General features: G+C 41.4%; 1 protein-coding gene across 1 annotated transcript in view; it reads left to right on the forward strand.

Moving 5' to 3' along the window:
• The window catches only part of LOC122787721 (kelch-like protein 10), a 144856-nt gene extending 130735 nt beyond the window's left edge, over positions 1 to 14121 (forward strand). Inside the window, exon 5 of the mRNA XM_044054580.1 lies at positions 13709 to 14121. Within this exon, the coding sequence (XP_043910515.1) occupies positions 13709 to 14047 (339 nt within the window). The 3' untranslated portion in view covers positions 14048 to 14121. The remainder of the gene's footprint in view (positions 1 to 13708) is intronic.
• Positions 14122 to 14947: the final 826 nt, after the last annotated feature.

A 14947-nucleotide genomic window follows, 5' to 3' on the forward strand; every position in this document is an offset into this window, starting at 1 on the left:
GACCCAGCTTCATATAGACCCATTTCAGTTTTAAATTGTGATTATTAAGTGTTTATGTCTATAATATCTAAAAGAATTGCAAAGGTGTTGTCAAAATTGATAGATATGGAGAAATGTGGTATTGTGGGGGGAGGCAACATTTGGCAATATTAATAGAGCAACTATGATGCAGAGAAAGTATTCATCACAGTCATTTGGGATTTTATAAGTAGGGCAATAGAAGCATTTGCATTCACTGATACAATAATTAGGTGGTTATATGAGGGATCAGAGGCAAAAATTCAAGTTGGAGGGTTTGCCTCTTACAAGTTGTGCCTGAACAGAGGAACTAGACAGGGGTGTCCCCTTTTACCTTTGTTATTTTCTTTATACTAGGGCCATTGGCAAAGAAAATAAAGTACTCAGAAATTAAAGAATATAACTGGAATGGTAATCAAGAAAAGTTGGATTTATTTGCAGATAGTATTATTTTATACCTGATTAAACCAGGAAAGGACACCTCAGCATTGTGGAATATTCTAAGACAGATTCACGTCTTTTTGGGATATAAAATGAATGAAGATAAAACAAAGGCTATAGCTGTAAGCTATGTATCCAGACATAAACTGGTTCAGCAATACTCATATTTATGGTAACATGATAAAATGAAGTATTTAGGGGTACAGATTAAAAAGGATTCAGTTATAGCTGCTAAGGATATGAGGGAAGAGACTAAGCAAAAGAAAATACAAAAACTGAGAAGCTGGAAGCTTTTGTTCTTGCATATGGGTAGTAAGATACAAGCAGTGCAAATATTTCCAGTTCCTTTACTTTTGTATACAGGCCAGGCATATTTTTATCAACTAGAAGAGAAGTTGTGGACAATAATTAATAAAGAATTAAAGGACCTTATCTGGGAAGGGAAGAGGGCAAGGGTAAGTGGGATAAGTTGATCCTTCCAATAGAGCAAGGTGATTTAGGGTTACCTGATTTGAAGGGATATTTTAGAGCTATACAGTTAAGGCAGCTATACATAACACAAGCAGAAAGCTATAATTCAAAGTGGAAAGGGATGATGATGATAAAATGGGGGGAGGTTTCAAGAAATAATAACAGAATGGGATTTCAGATGCAGATCCTTAAGGAGAATAATAGACATACATTATATTATACTCATAAATCAGCAGAAAGTATTCTAAGCACTAAGCCAACTTGAGAATGGAGAAAGGATATTTTGCTAATAGGGATGATTGCAATTAAGGGTACAGAAAATAGGCAAGAGGAAACTGGAATTTATTGGCAAAAACTGGCAAAGGAACCAAGGTATTGGGAGCAAATAACTAAAGAGGGAACATTATAGAATGGAAAGAGGCCAAGAAGACATGTGGACTGCAGGCTACAGTCAGACTGCTTTCCATGTCAGGGATTGATATCAGAGTATAGGCAAAGTGAAAGGGAAAGTGGAATCCTAAGTGCAAGACCTGCTCTGGTAGAGTTTTTAGTTGAATATAGAACAGAAGCTGCTGTTAAAAAGGGATACTTAGTAGGGCATATAAAGTATTGCATGATAACTATAGGAACCAATCAGAGGAGTTATAAAATATACTGAGAAGAGATATTGATTAAGCAATTCACAAGGGAACAATGGGAGGACATATGCATGGCTCCCAAATATGCAACAAAGTCTAGAAGATTTTGGATTTTTGCTTGGAAGTGTTTGCATAGGTATTTTTATACCCCAAGTAAACTCCAAAGAATTTTTCCTCAGGTAGATGCCAAATGTTGGAGGTGTGATAAGAAACAAAGAGGTAATTGGGAACATATGTTTTCAGAGTGCAATGAGTTAGCAGGCTTTGTTAAATTTAAACCTCTGATGCCCGAGCTCTCTAGGAAGAACTTATAAGTATCTAGTGTACCAGAAATGGGCAATAATTAAATGCTAACAAGTGTAACATTGCTGCATTTGGAAGACAACCTTTCCCCCAGCATATGGCATAGACAGTCACACTTCAAAATGAAGATGTAGTTAGATACCCTCGAACCGGGGTTGATAATTCCCTCTCCCTTGAGCACAGTGCATCAACAGTTGTCTGGAAATCCTTCTAGTTAGTGCATCTAATTGCCAAAGGTATATCATCTAGATCTAAAGAGGTTTATGTATGTATGTATGCATGCATGTATGTGTGTATCTATTTATATTTGTTTTTGGGGTAGAGCATTGATCTTCATGGACCATTTTCAGACTTAGCCCAGGAGTGGTGTCTGGTTAAGTGACTTGCTCAGAGTCACACAGTTAGGTAATGGAGACTGAAAGAATCAAACCTTGCACCACTGGACCACATGAAGCATGTTACTGTCCCGTTACATTCAGCTCTGATCAGGCCAGTTATAAAATACAATGTCCCTTTTGGATGTACCTTACTAAACATATCTAACAATTGGAAAGACCCCAGAGGTTCCTAACTAAGAAACTCATGGGCTTAAAAAGCATTTAGTTCCAGAAAAGACTAAAAACAGTTTCCTTTTTCTCCACATCATATAGATTCATCAGAAGAGACCTATTATTTGCTTTACATGCAATTAGGGGCCCAGTGGTTCAGGGTCTTTCATAAGTTAAACAGTCCCACGTATACAAGAAACAGAGATCTAAATTTGCTTCAACAGATTAATAAAACAAAATGGAGAGACATATTCATTACCCAGCACACCTCCCCCCACATCTCGAATAAATTCTCACTGAAAATTAAGCAATGTAATGCACTTTTTTCTTTCAGACAGGGCCTGGATAATTGGACGGGTATTCATAAATTTATCCCAGGCTTGATTGACTTAGCCCTCTGTGATGCCCATGCCCTGGCTCAGCAATCAAGGAGCCTCAGTCCTCACCACTAACACGAGAGAGGGCGTCTCATATGAGAGGAAAAGATAACAAATACACACAGTAAAGTGCAATTTCCCTTAGGTGCACACAGAGATCACAGTCAGTCTGGGGCTGGTTGCTCCCTTGCTCCCCAGGTCCCCAGTAAGACTCCCCACTGGCACAGCTATAAGGTCCAGATCTCAGCCTAGCTGGCAAGCTAACCTCCAGTACCCTCTCTGTCCAACAAGTGCTTCATGTCCCTGCCCAAGTAGCTGTCACACACACACACACACACACACACACACACACACACACACACACACACACACACACACTTTGAGATAAGTATTTATACAACTTCACAGACACTCCTGGGGAAGGCTGACACAGATTATTCAGCTATGCCCCTATTCCCAGACTATACGGTAGTAATTACTGCCACCACCAGCTAATAATTATCAGCTACCCAAAGGCCCTTAAAAGGGTGTCCAATTATTACTGTACAATATTATTATCCAATTGGTAGTATAAACCAGGGCTAAAGCTATAGGAGTGGCTTAGACAGTAAACTCTATAAATATGCAATGTACTCTAGAGCTTAACTTCTCTACATTAACCAGCCACAGGTAAAATGTTTTAAAAATATTTAATAATAAAAAATGAAAACACAATACAATACTACTACACCACAGTGCTATTCAAGAGTTCATAGATCACACAGAAACTTAAAATAATTCACTTGTACAGTTCTGACATAACAGAAAAACACTTAGTCTAACTTTCTTCTAATTTCCTAGCTATTACTACAAGAAAACATACTTCCAAAATAACTTACTTAAGACACAGGCAGAGTGCTGATGAGATGGATATCAAGACCAAACATGCTTAACAATCTCTGGTTCTCACTGTTTAAATTGAAACACCAGTTCTGATAAACATTACATCATCTTTTTCACCCTTCCTGGAGTTCCCAGGCTGCACATTAACTACATTTACATTCTTTTACACTTAGAGCAATAAAGGACATTCTACATGTAAATTCTGGTCATTAACTTTAACCTTAAAACAATAGGCAGGAAGCCTTCCTCTAGCCAACTTGTAAAACATAAAAGGCAGTGATGAAATAATTTTAATTTTAAAGGAAAGATTTGAAATGCTTGACTTAGTTTTCCTTACAGCAGATGGCAATGTTGCCATATTGTTGAAACAGCATTTCTTTACATTTAAGACACAAGCCTGTATTTTACATTTATATTTACAAATGCCAGAATTATGGCTAGACTGGCAGCCTTCACCCATTTTCCCCAATCTTCACATCTCTCCCCCCTGGAGAACTCAAGCTAGTTTTTCAAGTGACCTTGATAAATGCCGCTTAAGAGGGTTAGGTCTATCTGTATGTACCTCACCCCATTCCCTGTCTTGAGAGCCCATCTGCTTTGGCATTTCTAATCCCACTGCAGTGCTGCACTGACATATCATATGCTTGCAACCCCAGGCTCCATCTTAGCAACTTGGCATTTTGCTGGCTGGCTCTGTTTAACCATATTAAGGGGGTGTGATCTATCAAGAGAGTGAATTTTCTTCCATACAAATAAGGCTGAAGTTTCTACAGTGCCCACACTATGGCCAGACATTCCTTTTCTAATGCTGCATAGCATTCCCCCCATGTTGGAGCCTATGACTGAGATAAACCACTGGGTGCTCTTCCCCCTCTGAAGAAATCTGGCTAAGTACAGCCCCCACCCCATGGTTCAAAGCATCCACTTGCACAACAAATTCTTTGCTGTAATCTGGACTGGCTAACACAGGGGGTCCTCCCAAAGCTTCTTTAAGCTTATGGAATTCCTGCTCACATGCTGGGGTCCACACTACCTTATCTGGCCTGTTCTTCCTTGTCAGGTCTGTGAGGGGAGCAGCAATGGTACTATAACTAGGGACGAACTTTCTGTAGTACCCTGCTGTCCCTAAGAATGCCCTCACCTGCTTTTTAGTAACAGGTGCAGGCCATGCCTGAATAGCTTCCACTTTGGCAGGTTCTGGCCTTATCTTTCCACTCCCCACTCTATGTCCTAGGTAGGAGACCCCTGCCATACCCACCTGACATTTGCTTGACTTAATGGTCAACCCTGCCCTCTGTAGTCTGCCCAGCACGTCCCTGACATGCTGAAGGTGCTTTGGCCAGGAATGGCTGTAGATGGCAATATCATCTAGGTAAGCAGGGGCAAACCCTCCTGCTCCTGCTAGGATATTATCCACGAGCCTCTGGAAAGTTGTTGGGGCATTCTTCATCCCAAAGGGCATCTTTGTGAACTCATACAAGCCAAAAGGAGTCACAAAGGCTAACTTCTCTCTAGCACTGGGAGTCAAGGGCACCTGCCAGTAATCCTTGGCAAGATTAATGGTTGTAAGATACTTAGCCCCAACCAGCTGCTCTAGGGCCTCATCTGTCCCAGACATGGGGTAAGCATCCGACTCTGTGTGACTATTTAATTTCCTGTAGTCCACACAGAACCAGGTGCTGCCTTCCTTCTTTGGCACCAGCACCACTGGGGAGGCCCAGAGACTGTTGGACTCTTGAATCACCCCTAATTCCAACATCTCCTGTACCTCCTCCCTCAGAGTTTGTTTGACTCTCTCAGGCACCCTACAAGGGGCCTGCTTAATAGGCGTTTGGGGTCCTGTATCCACCTGGTGCTGCACCCTGGTTTCCCAGTGAACATGTCCCAAATTCCTGCAACACTGCTCGGATTATTCGAACCTGGATAGGAGATAGCTTCTGGGACATTGCTACCCCTTCCATTGAGGTGTCAGCCTGAGCCTCACTGAGGAGATCAGTCCCCAGATCTCCCTCAGACTCCTTCTGCAATCCACTGCAAATGCTCAGCACAAGGGCCTCTCTATCATAGTAAGGTTTCATCATGCTAACATGATACAATTTGTGCCCATGCTGTCTGCTTAGCAGTTCCAACATGTAGTTAACATCACTTACCTTTCTTACCACCTTGTAGGGACCCTCCCAAGCTGCTTGCAGCTTGTTGTGTCTGACAGGAGTGAGAACCATTATCTGCTGCCCCACAGCATACTCTCTAGCTCGAGCATTCCTGTCATACCACACCTTTTTCTGTTGTTGGGCTTCTGCCAGGTTCTCCTGGGCCAAGCCCATGAGTTTCCTGAGCCTTGTCCTGAGGTTTAGAGCATATGCCACAACAGACTCCTTGTGAGATTCACACTCACCTTCTCACTCATCTCGAATTATATCTAGAGGTCCCCTCACCCTATGCCCATACAGCAACTCAAAGGGTGAAAAAAAACTGTGGATTCCTGGGGAACCTCTCTGTAAGCAAACAACAGATGGAGCAAATGTTTGTCCCACTCCCTCTTAAACTGATCTGCAAATGCCCATAGCATGGACTTGATTGTAGAGTTTAACCTCTCAACAAGACACTCACGTTGCTAAAGTGGTTAGAAAGACCTTCTACATTGCCCACCTGATCATGAAGGGATTCACATCCAGATCTAGTGAGGTCATTGTTCCCCTGTACTCTTCACTTATCAGACCAATGATCGAGTACAATGCCCCATTCGGGATGTATCTCACCCGACATCTGCAGCAATTGGAGAAACCCCAAAAGTTCCTCACCAAAAGGATAAAGGGACTCCAAAATCTGTCATATGCTGCCAGATTGAAGAAACTTCAGCTGTATTCAGTTGCATACCGTCTGCTCAGAGGTGACATGTGTCTGACATACAAGGCCATGTCCAACCTGGAATTAATGGACATGCTCCACCTCAAAAAATCCAAATCCACCAAAACCACTAGAGCAAGCGACTTAAACCTTAGCACGGATATAAATAGGACGTGCTGGAGGGATAGATTTATCACTCAGAGACTCCCTACGCTGTGGAATAAAATCCCAATCCATGTGAGGCAGAGCACCTCGCTAGCTCTGTTCAAGAGAAATCTTGACCTGTGGATGGGAGATCGTAGGTTTATCCCGGGAATCATCTCTGTGTCACTGCTGGACAGAGGCACAACAAACTAATGGGCACAGTATTTTTTCATATAAGGGGTGGCGTAAGCCACAAAAATTTGGGCTAGGCTTATAAATGCCTTAGGGCAGATAGCCTAGTATAAACCTATGAACCTATGAACCTATGAACCATTAGTCTGGGGATGGTAGGGGTGGTCTTCATGTGCTTCATCCCAAAGGACTTCCACAGACAAGCCAGCAGGTCTGACATGAAATCGGCACTTCAGTCAGTCAGTATTTCTTTTGGGAAACCTACCCTGCTGAAAATCTCTAACAAAGCATTTGCTACCTTCTCTGCCTCAGTGGGGGACAAAGCCACTGCCTCAGGGTATCGTGTAGCATAATCCACTACCACTAGGATATAATTTTTCTCTGTGTAACTTGGGGTACACAGAGGACCCACAATATCCGTAGCTACCCTCTGAAATGTCTCTTGAATCACAGGCAAAGGCATCAAAGGAACTCTCACCTTGTCTTCTGTCTTGCCTACCTTTTGGCACTGCTCACAGGTTCTGCAGTACCCTGTTACATCTCTGGAAATTCCAGGTCAATAGAAGTTCTGCATAATATGCATCTTTGTACATTTTATGCCCATATGACCTGCAAAGGGAATGTCATGGGCTGTGGCTAAAAATGCCAGACGGTAGGCTCTAGGCACTACCAACTGCTGTACTCTCTTACCTTCTAGTCCTCCCTCAGGGGTCCACTCTCTGTATAGTAAACTTTTGTCCCAGTATTCAGCTTCCCCCTTTCCTTGAGAATCAGGTGCCTCCCTAGCTACCTGCCTCAGGCCTTGCAATGTAGGGTCTGAGAGCTGAGCCTGTCTCAACTCTCTCCTTGTAACCCTTCCCAGCTCCCTTCCACAGGAAGTCTGGTATCCTCTGACAGTGGTGCCTCACTGTCAGCCTGGGTACTACTACTCACCTCCACCTTTGCAGTTACCCTGTCCAAGGGAACATCAGTACCCACAAGCAGCTGTGACTCACCTTCAGTCTCACTGCTACAGATTACCTCCCTCCCTGAAGTAACCACCTCACCAGTCCTGGCAGCAAGTATGCAGTCTGTCTGGGTCTCCCCCAGGCTACCAGACCCACATGCTTGTCTTCAAGCCTGACTGCATGTAACTGCACAAGCTCAGGGTACTGCACCATCAAAATCATTCCCTATCAGGACATCTGCAGGTATATCCTCAAACACACCTACTTGCTGGCTTCCTTTTCCACCCTTCCAGTCAAGGTGAACTCTAGCCAAAAGTATTTGGAATGGGATCCCTCCTAAAGCCGTGACTGGAGTAGACTGCACAGGCAAGTAGTGCTCCTCTGTAACCATTGCAGGCTTTACAATAGTTATATCAGAGTCTGTGTCTCTCTTAGCAATGGCCTCTTTGACATTCACTACAATAGGATATAGCCTCTGGTGGTAGTTTGGTACCCTTGTTGTCCCAAGACAACCTACAATTGGAATTTTGTCTTTTCCACTTACTGGCTCCCTCACCTTTGTTTCCCCACTTTGCCTCCGTGGACACCTGTATGCCACATGGCCCCACTGGTTGCATTCAAAACATTTCACCCTAGGTTTTGGACATGTACCTGGACTAGTGGCTTCCCCTGCTACTGGCAAATTCTGTTGTGGCAGTCTGTGCTGCCCACCATGGGTTCCTTTAGACCCATGAGCAGTACTGAGGGTCCCCTTCCTGTGCAGGGCTGCCCTGCTTGCTAGGTATAGGTCTCCCTTCGTCCCCGACTCATCTGAAGTAGCACATTGTCTATCAGCTAACCAGATCCTCATGTCCTCAGGCAAAGTGCTAAGGGCTTGTTCCCTCACCAAAAGGTCTGCCAGCCCTTCAAAAGTGGTGATCTGACATCCACTCACCCAGCTATGAAAATAAGTGTTCACTTCAGCAACATATTCACACACACTTTCATCTGCCTTGTGTCTATGCTCACAAAACTTTTTCCTATACATTTCAGGTGTTAGCTTAAAACATTCTAAATGACATTTTTAAAGCAGTATAATCAAAACAGACAGTCAGGCATTTTTGATAAAAAAGTTACAGCTTTCCCATGGAGTAAGGGGGTCAGGAACCGTACCCAGAGCCTTTGGTCAACACTATACTGTTTTCATACCCTCTCAGACATATGAATAAAACTATCAAAATTATCCCCCTCTTTAAATTGTGGAAGAAATTTACTGACCTGTTGTGCTTCTGGGATCCAGTTACTCTCTTCCCCATTACCTCCATGACTCTGGCGAAGAGTCAGCATTTCCCTCTCATGCCTCCTCTGATGCTCATTTTCTTTGGCTTCTATCTCCAAACGCCTGGCCTCCAACTCAAGTCTCTTTAGCTCCAGCTGGATTTTTAAGTCCACTGCAGAAAGATTGAGCTGTCCATTCTCCGAGGATATTGTATCTCCACTGCCAGTCTGATTGTGCTTCGCAGAAAGGTTGAGCTGTCCATTCTTCGAGGATATTGTATCTCCACTGCCAGTCTGATTGTCCTCCTGGATGCTGTTTTCTGATGCAGCTGTAACCAAGGCTGCAATCAGGTCTGCCTTAGTCAGGTTTCCATGCACCAGTCCCTTAGCCTGGCACATCTCCACCAGCTAGCTCCTTGTCAGCTTTCCATACTCCTCTGCTGACATGCTGCCTGCTCACCCTGACTAACTAAGCTAACAAAAGAAATAAAGCAGTTGTGATCTGAACTCTGAGTATTCACTGCATGGCTGATTTAGAGTACAAAACACCTTCAGAGATCACTGTAATAAGCTACAGGATTCACTCTACCCACACCACTACAAGCCATTTAGTATTTGTCGACTAATTAATATGTGATGTGGATATCCACCACCATCACAAATGTGAAGTGGATCCCACCACTGCAAACCACATGTGACACCCATGCCCTGGCCCAGCAATCAAGGAGCCTCAATCCTCACCATTAACACCAGAGAGGGCATCTCATATGAGAGGAAAGGATAACAAATACACACAGTAAAGTGCAATTTCTCTTAAGTGCACACAGAGATCACAGTCAGTCTGGGGCTGGTTGCTCCCTTGCTCCCCAGGTTCCCAATAAGACTCCCCACTGGCACAGCTATAGGGTCAAGATCTCAGCCTAGCTGGCAAGCTAACCTCCAGTACCCTCTCTGTCCAACAAGTGCTTCATGTCCCTGCCCAAGTAGCTGTCACACACACACACACACACACACACACACACACACACACACACACACACACACACACACTTTGAGATAAGTATTTATACAACTTCACAGACACTCCTGGGAAAGGCTGACACAGATTCTCCAGCTGTGCTCCTATACCCAGACTATACGGTAGTAATTACTGCCACCACCAGCTAATAATTATCAGCTACCCAAAGGCCCTTAAAAGGGTGTCCAATTATTACTGTGCAATATTATTATCCAATTAGTAGTATAGCCCAGGGCTAAAACTATAGGAGTGGCTTAGACAGTAAACTCTATAAATATGCAATGTACTCTAGAGCTTAACTTCTCTACATAAACCAGCCACAGGTAAAAGTTTTTTTTAAATATTTAATAATAAATAATTAAAACACAAGACAATACTACTACACCACAGTGCTATTCAAGAGTTCAGAGATCACACAGAAATGTAAAATAATTCAATAGTACAGTTCTGACATTTACAGAAAAACACTTAGTCTAACTTTCTTCTAATTTCCTAGCTATTACTACAAGAAAACATACTTCCAAAATAACTTACTTAAGACACAGGCAGAGTGCTGATGAGATGAATATCAAGACCAAAAATGCTTAACAATCTCTGGTTCTCACTGTTTAAATTGAAACTCCAGTTCTGATAAACATTACATCATCTTTTTCACCCTTCCTGGAGTTCCCAGGCTACACATTAACTACATTTGCATTATTTTACACTTGGAGCAATAAAGGACATTCCATATGTAAATTCTGGTCATTAACTTTAACCTTAAAACAATAGGCAGGAAGTCTTCCTCTATCCGGCCTGGAGACGACTTGTAAAACATCAAAGGCAGTGATGAAATAATTTTAATTTCAAAGGAAAGATTTGAAATGCTTGACTTAGTTTTCCTTACAGCAGATGGCAATGTTGCCACATTGTTGAAACAGCATTTCTTTACATTTAAGACACAAGCTTGTATTTTACATTTATATTTACAAATGCCAGAATTATGTATCAAATTGTATTTGGCTAGGCTGGCAGCCTTCACCCATCTTCCCCAATCTTCACACCCTCCTTGAGAATGAAGGTACAGTCTAGAGTGGGAAACGGCAAGGCATTATTGTCACAAGATTCACTTACCTTAAACCTTCCTATGATCTACATGATTCTTGGTGTTCTGTATTCCAAATCATTTTCAGGAGCACAAGGTCTGGCAGACTCCTTTTATTTTTTCTAATTTTATTCACTTCCTCTATCATCTCTTGGTTTGCTAATAACCTGTTGTTTAATCACTTCCTTACTCTCATTTTTTATATACATAAACTACCTTCCCCCATATCATCCATCATTCATCCACTAAAGCTAGTCTTTCTATTCTGTTCTTGTGTTACATTTGTCATTTTTGTTAATCTCTGTGTCCAAGCACCACCTTTCTAAACTTACTCCTATTGATAAAAATACCCCACCGTTACTCTTAACTCATCTATGAACCATTCCACCTCCTTCAAAAAGCTTCAAAACATTGAACCGTTGTTTCCATTGGAACCATATATAGCCCCCTAGCACACTAATTCTCCCTTTCATGCTATACTTAAATACCTTCCAATGTCTGTCTCTCACTCTATCTGTGCCATAACTTTGTCTTTCCAATCCTAATAATTTTTATGACAGAACAGCCACCATTTTCTTACCACCCTTTACATAATCCACAATCCTAGATGATATCCTAATGAATCCTCCTACTGTCCTCTCCCTAATGTTACCTCTTGAAGCATAACAATATATGTCCTCAATCTCATTAACCACAGTAGAATACTTTCCTTCTTGATCACATAGTTTAGCCTTCCCACATTCCAAGCAACGACAACTATCTTCCTCTGTCCTCTCTACCTTTCTCATCTCTAACCCCTCACCCAATCTCACCTACCAGATCCACTGCCTTCCCTTAACTCTAAAGTCCTAATCCACTGCTACATCATTGGAGTTGGGTCTTAGAGACCAGAGGATGTTCCCATTCAGGATATCATTACATCCCCCTAAAAAGGCACACTGGTCTGGCTGCTTTATAGATCATGCCATTCCACCATTCTGGCCATAAACAATTACTATAAACTCCATCTTCCCCCATATTACCCCTTACCTCCTACTATTTCCACATGCTAACCCTCTTCACTGGACACATGGTATTATATACCTTATTAATACACTCCCATCCCTTCCCTTAGTTGTTCTAATTTCCAGACAGTACATTCTTACTCTCAGCTTTTAACTCACTAGCCCCTCATTAATTGACTACATATCTAATCTTGTAACAATCATTTAACAAAAAAAAAAAAAAAAAAAAAATGTCCCATACTTGCCTTCATTCCACACTCTTCCCCCTAGAAATGTACAAAAATAAATTTCACATAACAATTGTAACTTCTTCTTCTTCTGGCTTTTCCTGGTTAGGGATCGCCACAGTGGATCACCTGTCCGCTCATGATTGGCAGTGGAGTTTTACGGTGTTGAGTTGCCAGCCCGACGTCCAACCTTCCACAGAAGGCACACACATGCACACACTCACACCGAGGGCCAATTTAGAGTCTCCAATCCACCTACACATGCATTCTAAATCCATGTAATGTCGTATAGACTCATTATAAACGTACTCACACATTAATATTTAGTTGTTGTTTGTCTTTTGGCTTTTCCCAGTTAGGGGTCGCCACAGCGGAACTCCGGTCCACTAATGATTGGCAGTAGCTTTTCACAAACGCCGAGGTGCCAGCTTGACGTTCAACCTTCAACAAAGGCACGCCCATTAACGCATGTCTTTCGAACGCACACCCAACCGCATGTCTACACATTAATATTTAGTAATCTCTTTATATATATATTTGTAGCTCTTTGTAGATGATCCCTAAAATAGACTACATTCCCTATCATCTATTCTATATGTAGTGTTTGCCACTTTAATACAACCCCATTCCTAACCATATAATTTTAACTATAGCAAGAACACAGTAAACATAATAAAATACTATGCTATCTGAAATGTTATCTAGCAATACAAATAAACTAACCAACAATGCTTATGTCTCCTTTCCCTCAGTCTTACAACTCAATTTGTACAATAACAACAATACATCACCCCAATACAATACTATGGAGATGCATAGACAAACATACTCTCAATCCTTTCAATATTTATATTGCTTCAAGATTATATAAAAATATTGTGTATATGTGTCTGCTTAACAACTTCATTTTGATCTCTCCAAAATCTTTCTTCCATTATGCGCCCTGCCCTTAATCCTTGGCTGCCTAGTAGTCCCCGAATAGCAGCCATACTCCCATACCTATTTTATTAGTGTGGTATAGCCTAAAATCTCCACTAGAACAACAATTATCTAAATGTTTAAAAAAATTAAGTTAGTAATCTAAGTACTGGAATATCAACTACTTACAGATGAGATTAAGGAAAAAAAGTGCTCACTGTTGTTTGTGGCTGTTTGTTTATTTTGCGGTATAGAAAGTCTAAGATAATAAGGATATGAAGCTGCTACACAAAGGCAATTACTTGGGTAATTAAAGCCAGTGTTGTGTTTGTTTATAGGCTGCACATATGGATGTCAGTTGATTTAATTGCTTTTCTTTTCCTATATTACAGGTTGGAGGTTTTGATGGAAATATTCCACTTCGCAGTGTAGAGGCCTATGATCCCATTAACGATACTTGGCGTGCCGTCTCTAGCATGTTCACCCCACGCAGCAACTTTGGAATTGGAGTAGTGGATGATTTTATGGTTGTTGCAGGTGGCTACGATGGCCTGTCAACCATTTCTGCTGTAGAATACTATGTTGAGAAAACCAACAAATGGTACAAAGCCCATGACATGGGTCTTGAGCGCAGTGCTTTTAGCTGCTGTATCATTCCAAGCTTGCCAAACATTAGAGAGTATGCAGTTTCAAGAGACAGCTATGTTGGGTTTCATTTCAGGAGCAAGTAAAATCTTCATTTCACATTATATTATCATTGTAGTCACTTTTACTGTTTTGTTTTGGTCAATAAAATAAAGGAATAAAGTGTTTGTGACAAAAAAGTCATTGTCATTTTTATTAAAATACATATAAATACACAGGCCTTTTATATTGTTTCTTTTGAATAATTAAACAATTTATTTATGGAACAGCTAACACTATTAATCAGAAGAAGTGCATTTGGTTCAACACATTCAACTATTTACATTTAAGGCTTAAAGTCTCTCCTCTCAAAGATTAGCATAACTGATCTTGATCCAGGGATCTATACTTTACTGTGCTACAAGTTTCTCTGTGAGAAGTGATACACATGATTTAGTGATCCTTCAAAAATGAAACGATGACTTAAACAGGAAACAATAAATTCCAAAGCTCAATGTTACACATTTAAAGCATTTTTATATGGGGGCTTCACTCCTAGCCCTGATACTTTTTATACAAACTCTGAGACTGGTGCACCTCATACTATGGAGAATGCTCTAAGGTATCTCGGTCTTAGACTTGGCATATACTTTATGCATCTGCACTTTTAATTCTGCTATTCCAAGGATTGCAAATATAGACCTCAGAGTTTCACAGGGCATACGTATTGGAAAGCACCAAACCTGTAGAGCACACTGTACAGTTCAGATATGACAAAGTCAGTCGAACAGAAGACATTAAGTGCAGCACTCCCCCTCCCCCGTCCAGCAAAACCAAGTGATTTGATTTCACTTTATAACAGGTATCCAGACTGTCAAACCATTTATCACTAGAAAGTAGAAATCTTTTAAGTAGTCCTACACATTATTGTGAAGTTGCATAATGCTCTGAAAACTGAGAATTGAATTTATTTTGATAGCAGCAAAAAATAAAGGAACATTTCACCA

Source organism: Protopterus annectens, chromosome 13.part0 (assembly GCF_019279795.1).
Source record: "Protopterus annectens isolate FY-2018-M chromosome 13.part0, PAN1.0, whole genome shotgun sequence".
NCBI classification, from domain to species: Eukaryota; Metazoa; Chordata; order Ceratodontiformes; family Protopteridae; genus Protopterus; species Protopterus annectens.